Source organism: Trachemys scripta, chromosome 6 (genome assembly GCF_013100865.1).
Source record: "Trachemys scripta elegans isolate TJP31775 chromosome 6, CAS_Tse_1.0, whole genome shotgun sequence".
In the NCBI taxonomy this organism is placed as follows: Eukaryota; Metazoa; Chordata; order Testudines; family Emydidae; genus Trachemys; species Trachemys scripta.
This window is the reverse complement of record NC_048303.1, coordinates 35224429-35244425: the sequence shown is the minus strand read 5'-3', so window position 1 is coordinate 35244425 and position 19997 is coordinate 35224429. Positions and strand designations below refer to the sequence as shown.

The 19997-nt window shown below is 42.8% G+C and overlaps 1 protein-coding gene across 1 annotated transcript in view; it reads left to right on the top strand.

The window, feature by feature from the left end:
* Positions 1-9040: 9040 nt before the first annotated feature.
* The window catches only part of DEPDC1B (DEP domain containing 1B), a 45694-nt gene continuing 34737 nt past the window's right edge, over positions 9041-19997 (top strand). Inside the window, exons 1-2 of the mRNA XM_034774823.1 lie at positions 9041-9154; positions 11002-11267. Coding sequence (XP_034630714.1) covers positions 9107-9154; positions 11002-11267 — 314 coding nt within the window. The 5' untranslated portion in view covers positions 9041-9106. The remainder of the gene's footprint in view (positions 9155-11001; positions 11268-19997) is intronic.

Genomic DNA, 19997 nt, shown 5'->3' with positions numbered 1-19997 from the left:
CTCATTAGAAATTAGGCACAAATTTTTAATTTAAATTTGTCTGGATTCAGCTTCCAGACATTGATTCTTGTTTCACCTTTTTCTGCTAGATTAAAGATCCCTTTAATGCCTAGTATTTTGGCCTCGTGAAGGTGCTCACACATCCTAATCAAGTCAAATCTCAGTCTTCTTTTTGATAACTAAACAGATAGCACTCTTGAACTCGCTCACTGTAAGGCATGTTCTCAAGCCCTTGGATCTGTGCCCTCTCCAATTTTTGATAATCCTTTACAAAATGTGGACACCAGAACTGGATGCAGTATTTCATATTGGTCTCACCACTACCATAAATAGAGGTAAAATCACCTCCATGCTCTTACTCATTTTTCCTGTTTATATATCCAACAATCACATTAGCCCCCTTTTTTTGCCCCTGCATTGCACTGGGAGCTTGTGTTCAGTTACTTGTCCACTTCATTAATGACTTGGATACCAGAGAGGAAGATGGGGAGTATGCTTATACAATTTGTGGATGACACCAAACTGGGGGAGGTTGCAAGCACATTGGAAGACAGGATTAGAATTCAAAAGGGCCTTGATAAATTGGAGAATTCATCTGCAATCAAGATGAAAATCAGTAAAGACCAGTGCAAAGTACTACACTTAGGAAGGAAAAATCAAATGCCCAACTACAAAATGGGGAATAACTGGCTAGACAGTACTACTGCAGAAAAGGATCTGGGGATAATAATGGATCACAAACTGAATGAGCTAACAATGTGATGCAATGGAAAAAAAGACAAATATTCTTCTGGGGTGTATTAACAAGAGTATCATATATAAGCTATGGGAGGTATTGGCCCATTCTACTGGGCACTGGTGAGGCCTCAGCTGGAGTAAGGGGTTCAATTCTAGGTGCCACACTTTAGATAAGATATGGACAAACTGGAGAGAGGTGCGGGGTGGAATCTTATAACAGCCTTCAAATATGTTAAGGGCTGCTACAAAGAGGATAGTGTTCAGTTGTACTCCATGTCCACTGAAGGTAGGTCAAGAAATAATGGGTTTAATCTACGGCAAGGGAGATTTAGGTTAGTGTCCCCATGTAAGCCACCACTACTCCCTGGCTCTAAGCACATGCTGCCACATTCAGTCTGGAGGTTTATTTAATTGTTTTATAACAAAGGATAACAAAACAAACAGAAGGCAGTCTTAACTCATTACCCAGGCTTCAGGGCCACCCCTCCCAGGGGACTCTGGTACTCTAGCTGCTGGCAGCTTCCTCACCTCTGTCAGTGCAGCTCAGCTCCTCTCTTGGAGCTGCAGCCACTGGATTGTTTCCTTGAGCTCCTGGCCACCTTGCTCCAGGGACCCACCGCCAGCATTAGCTCTAGTCCAACATGACTTTGCTCCCCAGCCCTCTTTAATTAGTTGGATTAGAGTCAGCTATTCCAGTGCAGAGGCGCTAGGCTCAGTCTATCCCCAGAGAGCAGTTACCCTGTGACTGTTAGCTATTAGAAAATACTTTCTATCAGGATAGTTAAATACTAGAGTAGGTTACTAAGAGAAGTTGTGGAATCCCCATCATTGGAGGTTTTTAAGAACAGGTTGGACAAACCACTGTCAGGGAGGGTCTAGGTGTACTTGCTTCTGCGTTAGCAGGAGGGAGCTAGACCTTTCCAGCCCTATATTTCTATCCTTCTATGCTCCTATATTGGGGTGTATATACTCCATATTGGGGTGTATATACTCCACATTGGGATAGAACTGGGTTAAGCACTTTTGGACTCCCACACTACTGCAAAGCCTGCACTACCTAGAAGAGGAGTTTAAAAGAGAGCCAGGTAGCTCAGTTAGGGGAGGAAATAGCACAGAGGCTAGTGGAATAGCCCAACAGTTCATGTGCAAGTGTACAGCAGAAGGTGGGTCCACAAGCAGCAGTTACCCCAGATCCCAGAGCAGGGATTAATTTATCCCTAAGGATTAAGGAAGCCTTCACTTGGATTGTTTGGTACTGCGATCATGCCCTGGGAAAGTAAGTAGTAGGAAGTGTCCCGTGAGACAGTCTTGGAGCACCCTGGGTGCTTGATATTGCTGCCACTTGTAGAGCCCTTGGTCAGCGCCTAGTGGAGAGGGAGGACCCAGGTTCCTCTGCCAAACATCTCTCATGAAACAAGAACAAACCCTTCTCCAGACTACAGGGGAATACAGATGTTATGAGATCTGAGGCAAGGGCACGCAGCCCACAGGAACCTGGAGGTGGGCTGAAGGCTCTTTGTTTTGTGGGGACATTGGCCAGCTATATCTCGTTGGATTCTGAGTAGCAGCCGTGTTAGTCTGTATCCGCAAAAAGAACAGGAGTACTTGTGGCACCTTAGAGACTAACAAATTTATTAGAGCATAAGCTTTCGTGGACTACAGCCCACTTCTTCGGATGCATATGCATCCACGAAAGCTGTAGTCCATGAAAGCTTATGCTCTAATAAATTTGTTAGTCTCTAAGGTGCCACAAGTACTCCTGTTATTTTTTCGTTGGATTCTGTTATTCTGGAAGAGAGTCGACTCAATTGGTGACCTAGCTGTAGGGCCAAGTTATTACCTATTGGAAGAGGGACTGCCACAGAGTTGGAGTGAGTGCTGGCAAGGGATACGTGAGACAGGGGAGAGCTGGGACCCTGTGACCTACGTGCTACACAGCACAACAGTAAGTCAGACCCCTAAATCCTTTTCAGAGTCACTGTTTTCCAATCTCCCATTTGGTAGGTATGGCCTGGATTCCTTGTTCCTAAACATGTTTTGTTTGAATCCAGATCTCTCTGTAAGGGCAGGTCTTCTCTATGGGAGGGGGGTGGGGTGGGTCGATTTAAGATACGCAAATTCAGCTACACGAATAGCGTAGCTGAATTCGACCTATTGGAGCTGACTTACCCCACTGTGAGGACAGCGGCAAAATCGACCTCTGCGGCTCCCCGTCGACAGCGCTTACTCCCACCTCCGCTGGTGGAGTAAGAGCGTCGATTCGGGGATCGATTGTCACGTCCCGACGAGACGCGATAATTCGATCCCCGAGAGATCGATTTCTACCCGCCGATTCAGGTGGGTAGTGTAGACCTAAGACTGCTCTCCTCTCATCATTATTTACCACTCCGCCAAGCACTGGGTGATCCACAAATTTTATCAACTGTGAGTTTATATTTACTATCCAGTCATTGGTGAAAATGTTAAATAGTGTTGGACCTAGTACCGATCCCTGCAGAACCCCCACTAGAAAGACCTCCATTCGGTGATGACTTCCCATTGAAAACTACATTGCTAATTAGCTATTTCTTAAACTTTTTAATGTGTACTTTAATAATGACATATAGAGTGGTCATGTTTCAATCAGAATGTCACATGGTACTGTCAAATGCCTCACAGTAGTCTAAATATACTACATCTATTATATAGTCCTATATCAAACTTGTGATGGGTTGGATCACAGAAACCCCCTTGGGAGCTGCCACCCAATGTGCAAAGACTACCCCTGCTCCTGTTTTCCCTGCCAGCTCAGGACTCCAGCACCCTGTCTTGCTGAGCCAGACACTCCCGTCTGGCTCCAGACACAGACCCAGGGTCTGAATCACTTGTCCCAAAGCTGCAAGTTTACCTGAAAACAGCTCACAGTAGTGTGCTTGTCTTTAGCACTCAGATGCCCAACTCCCAATGGGGTCTAAATCCAGATAAATCCGTTTTACCCTGCATAAAGCTTATGCAGGGCAAACTCATAAATTGTTTGCCCTCTATAACACTGATAGAGAGATATGCACAGTTGTTTGCTCCCTCAGGTATTAATACATACTCTGAGTAAATTACTAAATAAAAAGTGATTTTATTAAATACAGACAGTAGGATTTAAGTGGTTCAAAGTAGTAACAGACAGAACAAAGTAAGTCACCAAGCAAAATAAAATAAAATGCGCAAATCTATGCCTAATCAAACTGAATACAGATAATCTCACCCTCAGAGATGCTTCGGTAAGTTTTTTTCTCAGACTGGACACCTTCCAGGCTTGGGCACAATTATTTCCCCTGGTAGAGCTTTTGTTGCAGCTCAGGTGATAGCTAGGGGATTCTTCATGATGGCTCCTCTCCCCTTTGTTCTCTTCCACCCCTTTATATATCTTTTGCATAAGGCGGGAACCCTTTGTCCCTCTGGGTTTCCACGCCCCCTCACTGGAAAAGCACCAGGTTAAAGATGGATTCCAGTTCAGGTGACATGATCACATGTCACTGCAAGACTTCATTACTCACTTGCCAGCACACACATATACAGGAAGACTCGCAGGTAAATACAGCCATCTGCAGACAATGGGAGTCATCAAGATTCCAAACTATCCTTAATGGCCCACACTTTACATAATTACAATAGGACCTCAGAGTTATGTTTTATATTTCTAGTTTTAGATACAAGAGTGGTACATTTCTACAAATAGGATGATCACACTCAGTAGATTATGAGCTTTGTAATGATACCTTACAAGAGACCTTCTGTGTGAAGAATATCTCAGTTACATTATATTCACTTATATTTTTATAAAACCATATAGACTGCACAACGTCACAAAACTGATCACTGCAGTATCTGAGTGCCTTCCAATAGTGCATTAAGCAAAGTGACTATACATCTGTCACATGGTGTTTGTTCTTTCATCCTCTCCACAAGGATTGAAGAGTGAGCAGTGGAGTGTCTAGTTCTGGCTGTGTTTTAGGACTTTTAAAATTATTTGAATATACATGTTGCTATGTGTTTATATTTGAGGATACATAGGTCAAAGACAGAGGCCTTGCACTTGGAGCAGAAGGTGGTGAGGTTTATATGGATCCTTAGTTCTTGGGGGCGTTCAGTCACAGCCCCTCAAAGTTCTGTCTACTGCACAGACCAGCTTCATCCTTATTGTAGAGAGTTGCTCTGTTGTGCCTGAGGAGCGGAGCTGCTGAACATGATCTTTGTTCAGTTACGTAGGAAATCTTTTAGATATTGTAATGCTGGCAGACTAGATTCCAGCTCATGCCAAGGCCCCTAGGCCTCACTGAACACTGATAGATGAATAGCTGGAAAGCAATCTGGCTGACCTGTGTGTTAGCATTGTTAAAATAGGTATTAAGTTTATGAAAATGTTTTTAATGTTCAGACTTTATGAAATGCTTGTAAGCTGCTGCAAGCAGTAATCTCACTTATAATAGTCGTATCCCGTGTTATAAGGTAATATTTAAGTGTTTGCCCTGAAACTGTACTCCCTCGGTCAGGAGAGTAGGGTATTTCACACTTGGTAATGCTTGTTTGCCACAGGAAGTGTTATCGCCTGTCCAACAAAAGAAGGACTTAGACATGGCAAGATTTCTAAGAATAAGCAAGGGATCCACAGTTACTTAGTGTGGGTTAGGCCTAAAGGACTTAGAGCTTGCATATTACAGCAGCCTCTAATCTTTTGGAACCAAAGACTGTAACTGTAACATTTTGTGTGTGTATTACCTTCTTTGTCCCACTACCCACCTCCAGCTGGGAACCTTGTAAACTCTTATTTCCTTTTCCTAGTTAATAAATCTTCAGATAGTTTATTACAGGATTGGCTACAGGTGTTGTCTTTGGTGTGAGATCAAAGGTGCAATTTACCTGGGGTAAGTGATGGTACTTTGGGATTGGGAGTAACCTGAATATTTTGTGTGTGTAAGGGACCACCTACAGCAAAGGCAAGCTTACCTGGATACTCTTAATGGATTACACTGCTCAAGAGCTGAAAGAAAGACTAACTATCTGGAAAACTAGCCCTATGTAAAAACTCGTGTAGCTCCAATGGTATGTTACTGTCACTGAGTCTGATACCATCCTGAGCTCTGTGTGCTTGACTCCAACCCAGGACAGATATCTGCTTCAGTCTGTCTCTGTCAAAGTTCTTTCTTTTTTTTTATTTTGGGAAATTATAATCTGAAAAGCAAACACTTGCTGGGAGAGGATGATTGCGGTGCAAGAGTAGGGGAGAATAGTGGGAAAGGGTTGTGGATACAGGTGATGAGGAGGGGAGAATTAGGACACCAGGAAGAGGGACAGAAATTGTTGCCATTTAATTTCCTAGGTTTTTAAACAAAGAGAAATGTTTGTTGGTAGGAGTTAGTGGCCATTTAGACAGTTGTAGCTCTCACTTAAGTTGCCAGTTGATATGCTACCGTAATGCTTTTCATCTGTAGATCTCAAACACCTTTACACATTATCCCCATTTTACAGATGGGGAAACTGAGGCACAGAGCGGTAACGTGATTTGCCCAAGGTCACCCAGCAAGCCAGTGGTAGAGATAGGAATAGTCCCAGTCCAGTGATCTTTCCACTAGGCCACACAGTTGCTATGTAATTCCTCAGTGCTTCTCTCCCCTGTATATTTTGTTATAGTGGGATGGGAATCATGGTCATACCTTGAAATGTAAAAAGCAACAGAGGGTCCTGTGGCACCTTTGAGACTAACAGAAGTATTGGGAGCATAAGCTTTCGTGGGTAAGAACCTCACTTCTTCAGATGCAAGTAATGGAAATCTCTAGAGGCAGGTATATATCAGTGTGGAGATAACGAGGTTAGTTCAATCAGGGAGGGTGAGGTGCTCTGCTAGCAGTTGAGGTGTGAACACCAAGGGAGGAGAAACTGTTTCTGTAGTTGGATAGCCATTCACAGTCTTTGTTTAATCCTGATCTGATGGTGTCAAATTTGCAAATGAACTGGAGCTCAGCAGTTTCTCTTTGGAGTCTGGTCCTGAAGTTTTTTTGCTGTAAGATGGCAACCTTTACATCTGCTATTGTGTGGCCAGGGAGGTTGAAGTGTTCTCCTACAGGTTTTTGTATATTGCCATTCCTGATATCTGACTTGTGTCCATTTATCCTCTTGCGTAGTGACTGTCCAGTTTGGCCAATGTACATAGCAGAGGGGCATTGCTGGCATATGATGGCATATATAACATTAGTGGACGTGCAGGTGAATGAGCCGGTGATGTTGTAGCTGATCTGGTTAGGTCCAGTGATGGTGTTGCTGGTATAGATATGTGGGCAGAGTTGGCATCGAGGTTTGTTGCATGGGTTGGTTCCTGAGTTAGAGTTGTTATGGTGCGGTGCGTGGTTGCTGGTGAGAATAGCATTCCCTAATGTTGGATGAAAATGTTCTAGAAAATCATACATATTTTTAAAAGAGAATTTTTTTTAGTAGTAACTGGACTGAAATTTTGTTATTGGCAGTGTGAGCCCTCTAGCATGTCTCCCAAATCCATCTTCCCCCATAACATCACCATTTCTTTTAACACCTTAAGCATCTGTATGTAATGAGTAACTCATGCTGTGGGCATGCCACCTCCCACACCTCTTCTACCCACTCTATTTTTCCTGAAGAGGTTATAGTGAATGGTTTGTCATGCCAAGTATATATCCGCTTGGAAAAGAGGTGACTGGGGGGATAGAGGTCTATAAAATCATGAGTGGCATAGGGAAAGTAAATAAGGAAGTGTTATTTACTCACAATACAAGAACAAGGGGCCACCAAGTGAAATTAATAGGTAGCACAATTTTTTTTTTCACACAATGTTCTGTCAGCCTCTGGAACTCCTTGCCAGAGGTGTTGTGAAGGCCAATACTATAATGGGGTTCAAAAGGGAGCTAGATAGGTCCATCAATGGCTATCTTGCATGAATCTATTAGCCAGGATGGGCAGGAATGGTGTCCCTAGCCTCTGTTTGCCAGAAGCAGGGATTGGGTGACAAGGCATAGATCACTTGATGATAACCTGTCTGTTCATTCCCTTTGGGGCACCTGCCATTGGCCACTGTCAGAGGACAGGATACTCGGTGGATGGACCTCTGGTCTTATCCAGTATGGCCGTTATATATATTTTTTCCCTCATCAAGGAGAATCTACAATTCCTCTTGTTACCCAGACTGCTAGCATTGATATAAGCAATTGAAAAATTTCTCCTCTTGGCATTCTTTGCCATACCAATACAATTTGTTCTTTTGATGCTTTGAGTTTACGTTTTGCCTCCTTAACACACTCCCAATGTAGTGGTAATTTAATACCCTTCTAGCTGCTCCAGCTAATCTCTCTAGTTGAGAAATTTAGCCCCCTACTTGTAAGGGGAGACCTAAGACTGACTTTGTCATATACAACCAGTCAAAACCCAGCTCTGTGTTTGTTTCATTAATCATAAAGAAATAAGTAATTTAAATTTGATCACATTACTTTTTTTTTGAAATGTCATCAAATTAATCTTACACTGATGTGTATAAATAATTTTGGCCATTGAATAAGGAGCTGGGAACAATCAATAAGGAGCTGGCACCATGAATAATGTACTGGGTATAAGGAACCAACTTCAGCCTCATTTGTTTTAAGTTTTTATTGTAAAACTTTACAAACTTTTGTCCACTTTCCCACAGTTATGCTCATAAGTGGGGTAAATCTGTAGGCCCAATTATAACAAACCCAGGCTTTACCAGGAACAGCCCAGCACATGTTAGATTTTGTCAGTGTCTGATATAACATAGACCAAGCAATGTGTGAGCAGCTGTTAGCACCTTTCTAACCTGTGTGAGACAACCTGAGGGTATGTCATTTGGGAGGGCAGGGGGAGTGCTTTTAACACAGGTTAAATTAAAATACCTTTACCAGAAGACTCAGCAAGTGGGCTTCTAACGCAGCTTGAGTTCAAACTCATGCTCTGCCATGCCTTGGACTCGAGCTGCTAACCTCAGGCTCCATTTATACTTATGATAGTACACTGTTACATGTGATTTGTTGTTCCATAACTCCCCTATTATGCCAACTTCCACAGGGCACCCTCCCAAAGTCCCTTCCAAGGACTCCCCCCCCCCATGTCCCCTCCCAGTGCCCCCTCCAACACCCCCCGGCTGCACAGGTGTTGTGCTGGGAGCCAAGGCGATGTATCGGCCTCTACGTCCTGCCCTTGCCCCTCCAATCAGGGAGCGATGAGGTGTCACGTGCTCACTCTTCAGCCCAATGAGAGGGCAGCACCCTGGGGGCCCTAATTCAAACTCTTCTTCGGCTCCGCCTTCTCCTGTGTATTGTCGGGTTTCCGTGGAGACAGCGGGGCCTACCGGGCCATGGAGCCGCGACTGGTGGGCCCCGGGCCCTACCGGGCAACCCGGCTGGTAAGTCCCCGGCCGGGTCCCGCAGCGTCTGGTCGTGCCAGGGCATCGAGCTCGGCACAGCCCCCCTCCCCGGCCTCCGAGCAGTCCCCGGAGCCCCCCTCGGCCTCGACCCCCGAGCGGTCCCCGGAGACTGGCCCCCAGTCCTCGCGCTCCTCGGCCGCGCGTCTCCCCCCCCCCCCGAGCGGTCCCCGGAGACTGGCCCTTCGTACTTGCGCTCCCCGGACTCTCTCAGCCCCCTTGCGGTCCCCGGAATCCCGCTGTCTGACCCCCCAAGGGGTTCCCGGAGCCCCCCCCCCAGCGGTCCGCAGTTGTAGAGACCTCCTGAGGGAGCCCCCCCCCCCCGGTTCTTCGTTCTGGCCCCCGAAGCCCTCTCTAGCCCCCCCAGCTGCTTCTTTCCCCCGCCAGTTGCCCCGCTTCTGCCACCCTCCCCAGGGCTGCGATTTGGTCCTTTCCTCTACCTGGAGCCTTATTTCTGCACCTGCTAGCCCAGCCCCCAAATGGCAACTCATGGCTAGCTGGATCATAGCCCAGTAGCTTTACCTCCTGGCACCTTGCCCCAAAATACTAACATACACTTGTACACTCACACCCTGCTTTGCTGCCTACATCACTGCCCATACCCATTCCTCTTCAACGGGGTCTGTTGGACTGTGAGCTCTTACAGGAGAGAAAAGGAAGAGTGACACGAAGAAGGATGTTCAAGGTTTTATAAAAGAGACGTGACATAGTGAGCTCTTCCTTACGCACAAACTTACACCAGTTTAACTAAGGCTGTGTCTACAGCAACACAACTGCAGTGCTGCAGCTATGCTGCTGTAGTGCTTCAGTGTAGACACTCACTACAGTGATTGGAGTCACTTTAGTTAATCCACCTCCCTGAGCGGTGGTAGCTAGGTCGATGGAGTTCTTCCAACCTTGCGGAGTCTATGCTGGGGGTTAGATCAGTTTAACTGTTACACAGGCGTGTGAATTTTTCACACCCCTGTGTGGCATAACTTGGTCAACCTAACTTTTTAGTGTAGACCTGGCCTTAGGGCTAGTGTACACTACAGCAATTGAAAGAGCACAGAGTCTATCACTGTAGTAGCTCACCTCTCCCAGGATATAGCATCTAGGATGATAGAAGAAGGTCTATGTTGGGGGGTTTAGGTGGGCATAGCTGTGATGCTCAGGACTTTTGATGATCCGAGTGTCATAGCTACGTCACCCAAAGTTTTAAGTGTAGACCAGGCCTAAAAATATGTGTGTGTGTTGTTTTAAACTGATTTACTTAAACCAGTGCAAATGCCTCTGCTCCTATTTCAGTTTAAGGGCTGTTTATATTGGATTTTAGTTTAAACCAGCCTGGAATAAGTTACTCTGAAACTGAGTGCCTTCATAGGCTTTTACGTTGGTTTTACTACATGGGTTTTTTAACTGATTTTAAGTTAAGCTGGTGTAGCTTTCTCATGTAGATGTACCCTAAGGTATAACTTTCAGAATGTATTAAATGAGGAGTTGATAGAGAATATTTGTTAAATAGAGCATGGAGTAAACTATGTTCAGCAGATTTATTTAATTTGCTTGGGGCATGGCATTGGAGACATAGCAGTGTAGGTATTTTTCATTCTGTCTAGTGGTTTTAGTCCTCAGGATAACGGCAAAACTTTGGCAATAGTTGTAACATGATTGATAACTCTGGTATCTGAATATTTGCAGTTTTATATTGTATCCATTAAAATGAATGCCTGCAAAATGCTCTAACTGTATTGGCATTGATTTCACATACAACATTGTTTCACCCTTAAAGATTATTTTTAGAGCCCCTGTAATTGTATCTTTCTTCCCCCCTCCCCCTTCTTTTCCAGTGGAATGAGACCATTGAACTCTTTCGTGAAGGGATGCCATTAAGGAGGCATCGTAGTCTTTTCAAAAACTATGAGTGTTGCTTCAAAGCCTCAGAGGCAGTAGACTGGTTACATGAACTGCTCAGATGTAACCAAAACTTTGGCCCAGAAGTGACACGTAATCAAACAATTCAGCTACTTAAAAAATTTCTGAAGAATCATGTTGTTGAAGATATCAAAGGAAGATGGGGCAAGGAAGACTTTGAGGACGACAGTCATTTATATAGGTAAATCATTTTATGATGTATCCTGGGTGAATGTTTAGTTCTTGTGAAAGTAAGTGATTAATGACATTAGTTAGGGGTTTTGCAAACCCACTTACTTTGTGCATCTACTTATCTCTAAGCATGCTCACCTGTTATCTTTTATTACAGTCCTTCTCTTAAGTAGACCCAGAGATACTATGTTGTTCTAATATTGGGAATGTTACTTGAAGCACCCTTGTATCTCAAGTTTTATTTTTTGAGCAACATATATAAACAGTTTCTAGTCACTCCCAAATAATCTGTAGTATACAAACCTGGTTTTTGCTTCCTGTGACCAATATTTTTACTAAATAAATCAAAACGTACACTAAAGTCCCCAACCGACTAACACTTATGCATGCATAATTAATCACATGCTTGAGTACTTCCCCTGGTGGACTCCTGACTACACTTCTAGGAAATTTTGGTCCTCATTTGTCATGAGCATCTGGGAAAATCAACTCCAGAGGTAACTCCATTGAGTTTCTTCTGGGTCTCTTCCTCCTGTTTTCTTTCTACCTCTTGGCCTTCAGCCCCCTAAATTCCTTACTCTGCTCTGATGTTCAGGAGCTTCTGCAGGGGCCATTTTTTCCAGCACCTGAGGGAGAGAAGAAACAGGTGCTTTCTGAATCTGAATCCTTCCTGCGCTGTTAGATATAGCTTAGCATGTGAACAAGACTCCACCATTCCTGTTTATCCTGAACTGCTCTTTGTGTGGCCTCTTTATTAAGTCCCATAAGTTTTCCCTTTCTGAGTAGTGTTCAATGGAGGGATTCTTTCAGTTGGTCCATTTATGTGTTCCTCCAGCTGCCCAATAGCATACCAGCCCTGGTGGTAGTTCTGGCTTCATTCCTAAGCCATGTACCAAATATTTTGATTGTCTTTTTTTGGATAACTTTAGACATAAAGGGTTGATGAAATCTGATGATTTTCAGCATTTGTTACAAATTAATTCCATTTATTACCTTGTATTTTTCTAAGGCATTTAGATGTCCGTCTGTACCTTTCATGGGCTTCCAGCTTTCACATTCATGTGTTAAGATGGAAATAACATTGGAATTGAAGGTTTGTAGTTTGGGGTGTAAATTGTAGATTTTCGATGACCAATTCTTGTTTAAACTGGAAAATGCAGCTGCAAGCTTGCTCATCATGATATTAATTCCGTCTGGACAACCCCCATTGACTTCCACGTTCGTGCCAAGGTGTATGAATTAATTCACTTCTTGTATTCCTTTGCCTTCTAAAGTAATGCTTGAGTGGGAGTTTCTAGAGTTCTTATTACACTTGTTTTTTCATAATGGATTAGTAACTTTGTCGTCTTTGCTATGCTGGACAGACTTGCAGTCCCTGATTGCATGTTAGTAGAACTCTGGCTTAGAAGAGCTACGACCGTCCAAACACTGGGTAAAAGTCAAACAAGCCTGGAGATTATTTATTGTTGGGCTAAAAAGAAATTTAGGTCACCAAAAATTAAAAATCACCCTTTCCTTGAGTCCGTTTTAGGAGGGTGGGACAACTTTTTTTTAAAATTCCTGTCATTGAGGCCCACTTCCTTAGCTACTTGAATTAATAACCAGGGATTTATCTCTAGGAAATATCAAAATGTCTATTGTGTGGAAGGGCTGAGATTACTCAATGTGGACAGCTGTTCCTTGGTCCTGGTTTGAAATCGTACCAAGAGACCTACAATATACAGATCCCATATTTTCATTGTTTACAAATAAAATATTTTATTGTGAAATTTGGATATAAGACTGCTCTATCTTGACCTTTAACTACATTTGAGGCGATCCAGAGCAAACTGGAAGATGACAAAATATTTAATTTTTAAGACGTCTATAATTTTGGTTGATAGGACAATAACCTAGATGAAAAGATGGGAGAGGGATTTGGACAAATTGATCTAGATGTGCGGGTCTCTGTATGGCAAAGGGGATATACATCTTCAATTAGTTTAGCTCACAAATGAAATTTTTATAAATTACTGTGTAGATGGCATTTTACTCCAGTTAAGATGCATCATATTTTTGCTACTAGGGATGCACTCTGTTTGAGGGATTGCAGGGAAAGGGGAACATACTTGCACATGTGGTGGTTGTGTCTAGGAATTAGATGGCTTGGGGAGGAAATTATTAAAGAGATTCATCTTATAGCAAAATGCCAGCTTCTGAGAGATCCCCCTGGCCAGTTTCCTTAATGCTCCAATAAGGTTCTACATTTTAAACAGAAATGACACATTAATTTCTTTTTTATTGTTAGCAGCAAGACTTTGTATTGCATGTTATTGGAAAAATGTGACTTCTGTGGAGGTAAAATATGGACTGTCCTTGTAATGGAGCAATTTTCATGCCCAGTACATACGCAAGAGAAGCGTCCCCAAAAGTTATTTAGAAATTTGGTCACCTTTTTTAGCGTACTCTGAGGAGGAGGACTCCTCAGCCACCAAGCCAGAATTGCTAGCTAGGTACTTTTGAATATTAACCTGATCCTGATTAACATATTACATCATACTTTATTTATTACTTAATGTTTTATTGTAACTTCACCTTAGAGGGGTTGTGAGGAGCAATGACAAGCACTCTGTGATTCCATGACAGTTTTCCCATGTAGGTGCAGGGGTATGTGTGCAAGGTTTAGGAGTGAAGGGGGCACAGGAGGGGGAGGGGGCGTAGCGGAACAGGACGGGGGTCTCTGGCTGCCCAAACAGTGCTTAATTTGTGCCGTATCAGGTCATTTGAAGAGGGAGGCAGCTGTTTCTGCAAAGTAAGTCAGTATAGCTTCCCTCTCTGACCTGATATGACAATGAAGTTGGAAGAGGTTTTCTAAATTGCTTGGCTGCTTAAACTGCGGTAATAGGAGCATGTGTGATTTTACTGTCTGTCTTGATCTATCACCTCCCCTTTCTCTATATATGGAGGGTGAGGGAATATGGGATCTGAAAGGTGGGAAAGCAGCCTCATAGTCTGAGATGCAGACAGTTGTTTCACTGCCTTTTGAGACCCTATATTTAGAACGCTCCATAGATACAAAATTTGTATTTGTGTCCGGTCCGTGATATGCAAAAATGGTCCGTGGATCTAAAGTGGATATCCGTGCATTTGCAGGGCTCTCGTTATACTATAATCATTTTGTTTGTTTATACTTCTGTCACATGTTACTTTTGGAACGAGCGAATCTCCACTCAACACATTTCTTAATTAAATGTAATTTATCTTGTGACATTTTGTGACCTAAGGATTTTTTCCCTGTTGAAAAGACTTTCTTTTGAGTGCTGAAAATGTCCTTTCACATTCATGTCCTCTTTTCAAATATCTTAAAGTAGTTTTGATTCTGTCTGTGGTTGGATTTTTTTTTTTAAACAAGATTATAGGTCTCCTTGATAAATGCAATTCTGTTGATATAGTATACTTGGATTTCTCCAAGGCATTTGACTTGATACATCATGGCATTCCGATTAAAAACAATCTTGCATTATATGGATTTAATAGTGGACACATTAGAGGGATTAAAAACTGGCTTGCTGGCAAATCTGTGTCAATGAGGGGCCATTTCTAGAAGGCTTTCTTCTTGGTCCAACACTTTAATTTTTTTTTAATCAACTGTCTAGATGATGGTATAAAATCTTTGCTGACAAAGTGCGCGCATGACACCGATTAGTGGGATAGTAAAGGAGGACAGATTACTGTAGCAGAGTGATCTGAATCACCTGGTAAAATGGTTACAATATAACAAAATGCATTTTTAGAACAGATAAATGCAAGGTAATATATCTGGGATCCAAGAATGCAGGTTATGCTTAAAGGGTGCAAGACACTGTATTAAAAAGCAGTGACTCATGGCCTGTCTTCACTACAGCACTAAATCGGTACTGCTGGATTGATGCAGCGGCATCGATTTAGTAGATCTGGTGAAGATGCTATAAGTTGACAGGAGAGCGTCTCCAGCTGACATAACACAGTGTCTACACTGAGCTAAGTCAATGTAAGTTTCATTGCTCAGCGGGATGGGTTTTTTTACACCCCGAGTGATGTAACTTACGTCGACTTAAGCAGTAGTGTAGACAAAGCCTCAGAGAAAAACTTAGGGGTCATTGTAGAAAATTGCCTCAGCATGAGTTCCCAGTGTGGTGTCATGACAAAAAGGGCTAATCTGATCCTTGCGTGTATAGAGGGGAGTATCAAGTAGAAGAAGGGAAGTGATATTTTGTCTCTGTATGCAGCATTGGTAAGATTGCTGCTAGGATACTATGTCCTGTTCTGGTTTCTGGGCTTCAAGAAGGATGTGGAAATGCTGGAGTGAGTTCAAAGGAGGGGCCACAAAAATGATCCTAGAGCTGGAAAACATATTATTTGAGTCTTAAGGAGTTCAACTTATTCAGCTTATTGGGGAAAAAAAAAAATTGAGAAATTACCTCATTGCTATGTTTTCAGTACTTACACATGGAAAACATTTGGTATTGAGGGGTTTTAAATCTTGCTGACAGAGGCATAAGAAAAATTAATGTCTGGATGCTGAACAAATTTAGTCTTGAAATAAGATGCAATTTCCTAACTACTAGGGCAACCAGACATTGGAAGACCTTACCGGTGGAAGTAGTTAACATCATTTGGAGTCTTTTTTTGGCGGGGCGGGGCGGCATGTCTACACTGCAATTAAATACTTGTCAGCTGATTTGGGCTTGCGGGGCTCAGGCTACAGGGCTGTAAAATTGTGGTGTAGATGTTAAGGCTGGAGCCCAAGCTCTGGGACCCCGCAAGGGTGGAGGGTCCCAGAACCTGGACTCCAGCTGTAGCCTGAAATTCTACACTGCAATTTTACAGCCCCATAGCCCAAGCCAGAGTCAGCTGACCTGGGCCAGCTGGGTGTGTTTAATTGTAGACATACCCTTAGACAAGATTAGGAATCTTTTAAAAAGATAAACTCTAATGCATTTTTTAGGGGAAACTCCTCAGCCTGTGTGCGCAAGCAGTTGAGCCAGATAGTCATGATGGTCTCCTCTGGCCTTGGAATCTTTAACTCTATTCCCCCAGTTCATCTCCTTCCTTGCTGAGCCCCCTCTTCATGGGGAGAACAAGAATGCTTGCACTGCCTTCAGCATGCTCATAACCCTTGCATCTCTTCATTAAAGACCATGACTGTCATCAAGTTTTATGCTTCAGGGCTTCAACTGGCCACCTGCAGTGGGTAGGAAGGAGTTTTATTTTCTGCAATTGACCAGATGTATTCATCAGATTTGGGGTTGGGGAGAAATTTTTCCCAGGTCAGATTGGCAGGGACCTTGGATTTTTTTCCACCTTCCCCTGTAGCATGGGCCATGGATCACCTGGCTTGGGTAGGGGTAGTCAATAGGTGGAATGCAGGCCAAATCTGGTCTGCCAGATGTTTTTGAATTGATCCCCAAATCTTTTTATGTACTACTTATTATTTTCTCTGGACCTTGACTATACCTTGACCAAGAAATCTGGACCTTTTTAAAAAAAAAAAAAAAAAAAAAAAAATTGATTACCCTTGTGCAGTGGTCATCTGGTCATATCTCAGCTAATCAATTCTGTGCCATTGTGAAGGCCTCATGATTGACGGCAACTTAGTCTGTTCTGTTTTCTGCTTGTGATACACAACAACTCAGGGCAGATCTGCCGCGTAGTGATCAATCTATCGGGGGTCAATTTATTGCGTCTAGTGTAGACGCGATAAAATCGATCCCCGATTGCGCTCCCCATCAACTCCAGCTCGCGAGAGGCAGAAGCAGAGTCGACGGGGGAGCGGCAGCTGTCCTCACGGCCAGGTAAGTTGACCTAAGATACGCAACTTCTGAAGTCAGCGTATCTTAGGTCGACCTCCTCTTTCCCCCCTCCCCCCAGTGTAGACCTGGGCTTAGTCTCCCGAGGACTGAAATGCTTTGCTCTAACAAAAGTCTTTGGGCTCAGTATAGGGGTATTTGGGTGAAATGTGATGGCTTGTGATACGTGGTAGGTCAGCCTAGTTAAACTAGTGGTCCCTTCTGGCCTTAAAATCTGCCACCAATATTTCACAATCTCTTGGCTCTAGTGGGTATTTGGTTCTTACCCTTAAATACCCAGTATATTTTGTGTTTTCTGCTTAATATTTGCAGAGACAGAAAATTAGCTAGGCAATTTTTTGAGTGAAATCAAGAATTTTGCATGATTTCTTCTTGAATAAACACAATCTTTCTTCAAATATGCTTGATGTATTTTTTTACTTGTTTAAGCCATTTATGATGTGGAGTTTGGATTTCGAGTACCCAACCATGCTCAATATGCACTAAACCAACTTTAGCTTTCCATCTTTATTTTTCAGTATATTTAATATCCTGGGAGCTCCCTCTGGTGGACTTGTCTTAATGCTGCTTTGCAACTATAGATCTTCAGTTATAATGGTGTAGGTAGGGGTGAAAGAGATGGATGTAGGTATGTTCCTTTTTTTTAATTGAATTAACAAATACTACACAAATTTTGGGGGCAGTAGTCACCTTTATACTTTTTATATAAACTGTTAAATTGATCCTTTTTATGGTGACTTTCAATGATACAGTACGTAAGACCATTATGGAAAGATGTAAAGGGTAGTCTTCCATTTCTGTTTTATAGGAGTGGAGAAAATAAGTGAGTAAACTCTGACTAAAACTTCCAGGCACATGGTCAAATGCCTAAATTGCTCATGAAATTAAGCCACCAAAAATATGAAAATATTAAGTACAACCTAATGCAAGAGAATACTTATTCTATAATGGCAAATACCCTATGGTTTATACATCAGTATGTCCTCACTGATTGGCACAATTTGAGGCTTCAGTGGTGTTGGGTGTTATATTTCAGTGTGGTGTGTAAAAGCATTGACACCTGTAGGTTTTGCAGTTTCTGGAATCTGAGCAGTTGCATTTAAAGCTGCTCAGAAAAAAGACCAGCACCTCAGATGGCTGGCTGGCATCTGGGAGGATTGTGGCAGCTCTTTCACTACTGGTGGCAGTGTGGGTGGCACTGTCCCCAGTCATCACTTCAGCCATAAACTGCTCTGGGGTGCTGTCTCCCTCTTTCCCACCCCCTCCCCCCTCCAGTATTCTCAGCTGAAGGCTTCACTAGCCCCAAAGGTCAGCCTTGGTTTGCTGTATCTAGGGTGCTTGCTATGAATAATTAATCGGATTAGCCTTAACCATCTCAAAGCCTGAGGTAGTCCGTCCCTTGGCGCCACGACCCCAGTGACTTAGCACTGAGATCAGCTTTAGGCAATCAGGAGGAAGTGAACAAGCCCACTAGTACCTCTTACTCTGAGAGAGGTATGATAGCCTATTTTACCCTCCTTCTAGTGGGGAAGAGAGTAGAGCTGGGGTGTGACAATCTTCCCTCACGGTACAAAATGCTGGTACTGTTGTTTATTCATAGACTGCCAGGAGTTGGCTCTATCATTTTCATTTCCTCATAGCCAGTGCTTCTGCCTGTTGATCACTCTTCCTGAATCTATGGGTTCAGCAGGGAGGGAAGCAGGGACTATAGGGAGGGCAGAAGTGGGAATGTTGAAACAATGGAGATGAAATGGAGGTTGCTTGGAAGAAAGGAGGGAGAGAATTATAGACAAAGATACAGTAAGGAAAGCACCACAGACATGGTAATTTTAAAACTCTAAAAATGATGTAGTAGTTGAAATACCAAAATGTTACATTAGTAGTGAGGGTATTAACTATATTGCTTAAAAGTCATACAACTAGAGTTGTGAAATTTGTGTGGAGGAGGCTTTTGTTGTTGGTAGTGAGAGTTCGTGCCCTTCTTCCGATACTGCTAAACCATCCCTGCCAAGGCTTTGCCATGTCTCTGGATCATAAAGATTCTTTTGAAGAGGGATTCTGGTGATGGTGGGTATGACGTTAAACCCCATATTCTTCATGGAAATATGGTTGTGATATGAATATGGTATGACTAAGATACTTTATGCAAGATGGCTCATATAAGGTATCATTGGAAAGGTTATAATTTACTGAATGTGTTTATCCAATTTGTATGCATTTATCATTTTTGTATCTGAAGCTGGGAATATTGACCATGTCTCTGTATTTCAAATGTGCTACATTGGATGAGGCCAAACAATGTTAGTGGCTTTTTAAATAAATGCACACAAGCATAAGGATTATCCCAGGAACTGTGTGCAATAGAAACCTCTGAGATAGCTCTATACAATGGGAATGTTTGACAGAGGTCCCAGCAAAAAATTTTTCCCGCAGGTAGTGGGAAGATATAAAAGAGGGACAATGACAACATGAAGAGTCCTTACTCTCCCTACAACACCACAGCTGAAATACCTGAGGGAAAAAGATAGAACGGTGAGAAGTGATGGTCCCAGACTAAGATCTTTAGCCTATGTATGAAAACCTGGGAAAGCCAAGGCAACTTGTGCCTTGAGAATCTGCAAGCCCGTTTATCACTCAGGGTGAGAATTTATTAATTTGTATCTTTCCTATGTAATGTGTTAAGCTCAGTCTGCGGCTTTTGTTTATTGATGAAGGTAATCTGCTTTGTTCTTTTTGCCATCTCTTTAACCACTTAAAATTCACCTTTTGTAGTTACTAAACTTATTTCTTGTTTATAATAAAACCCAATTTTATGTAATTTCTAACTGGGAGGGCAAGAAGTCGTGCACATCTCTCTTCACATTGAGGAAGAGGTATTTTTATGAGCTTGTGCTGTGCAGATTTTTCTATAC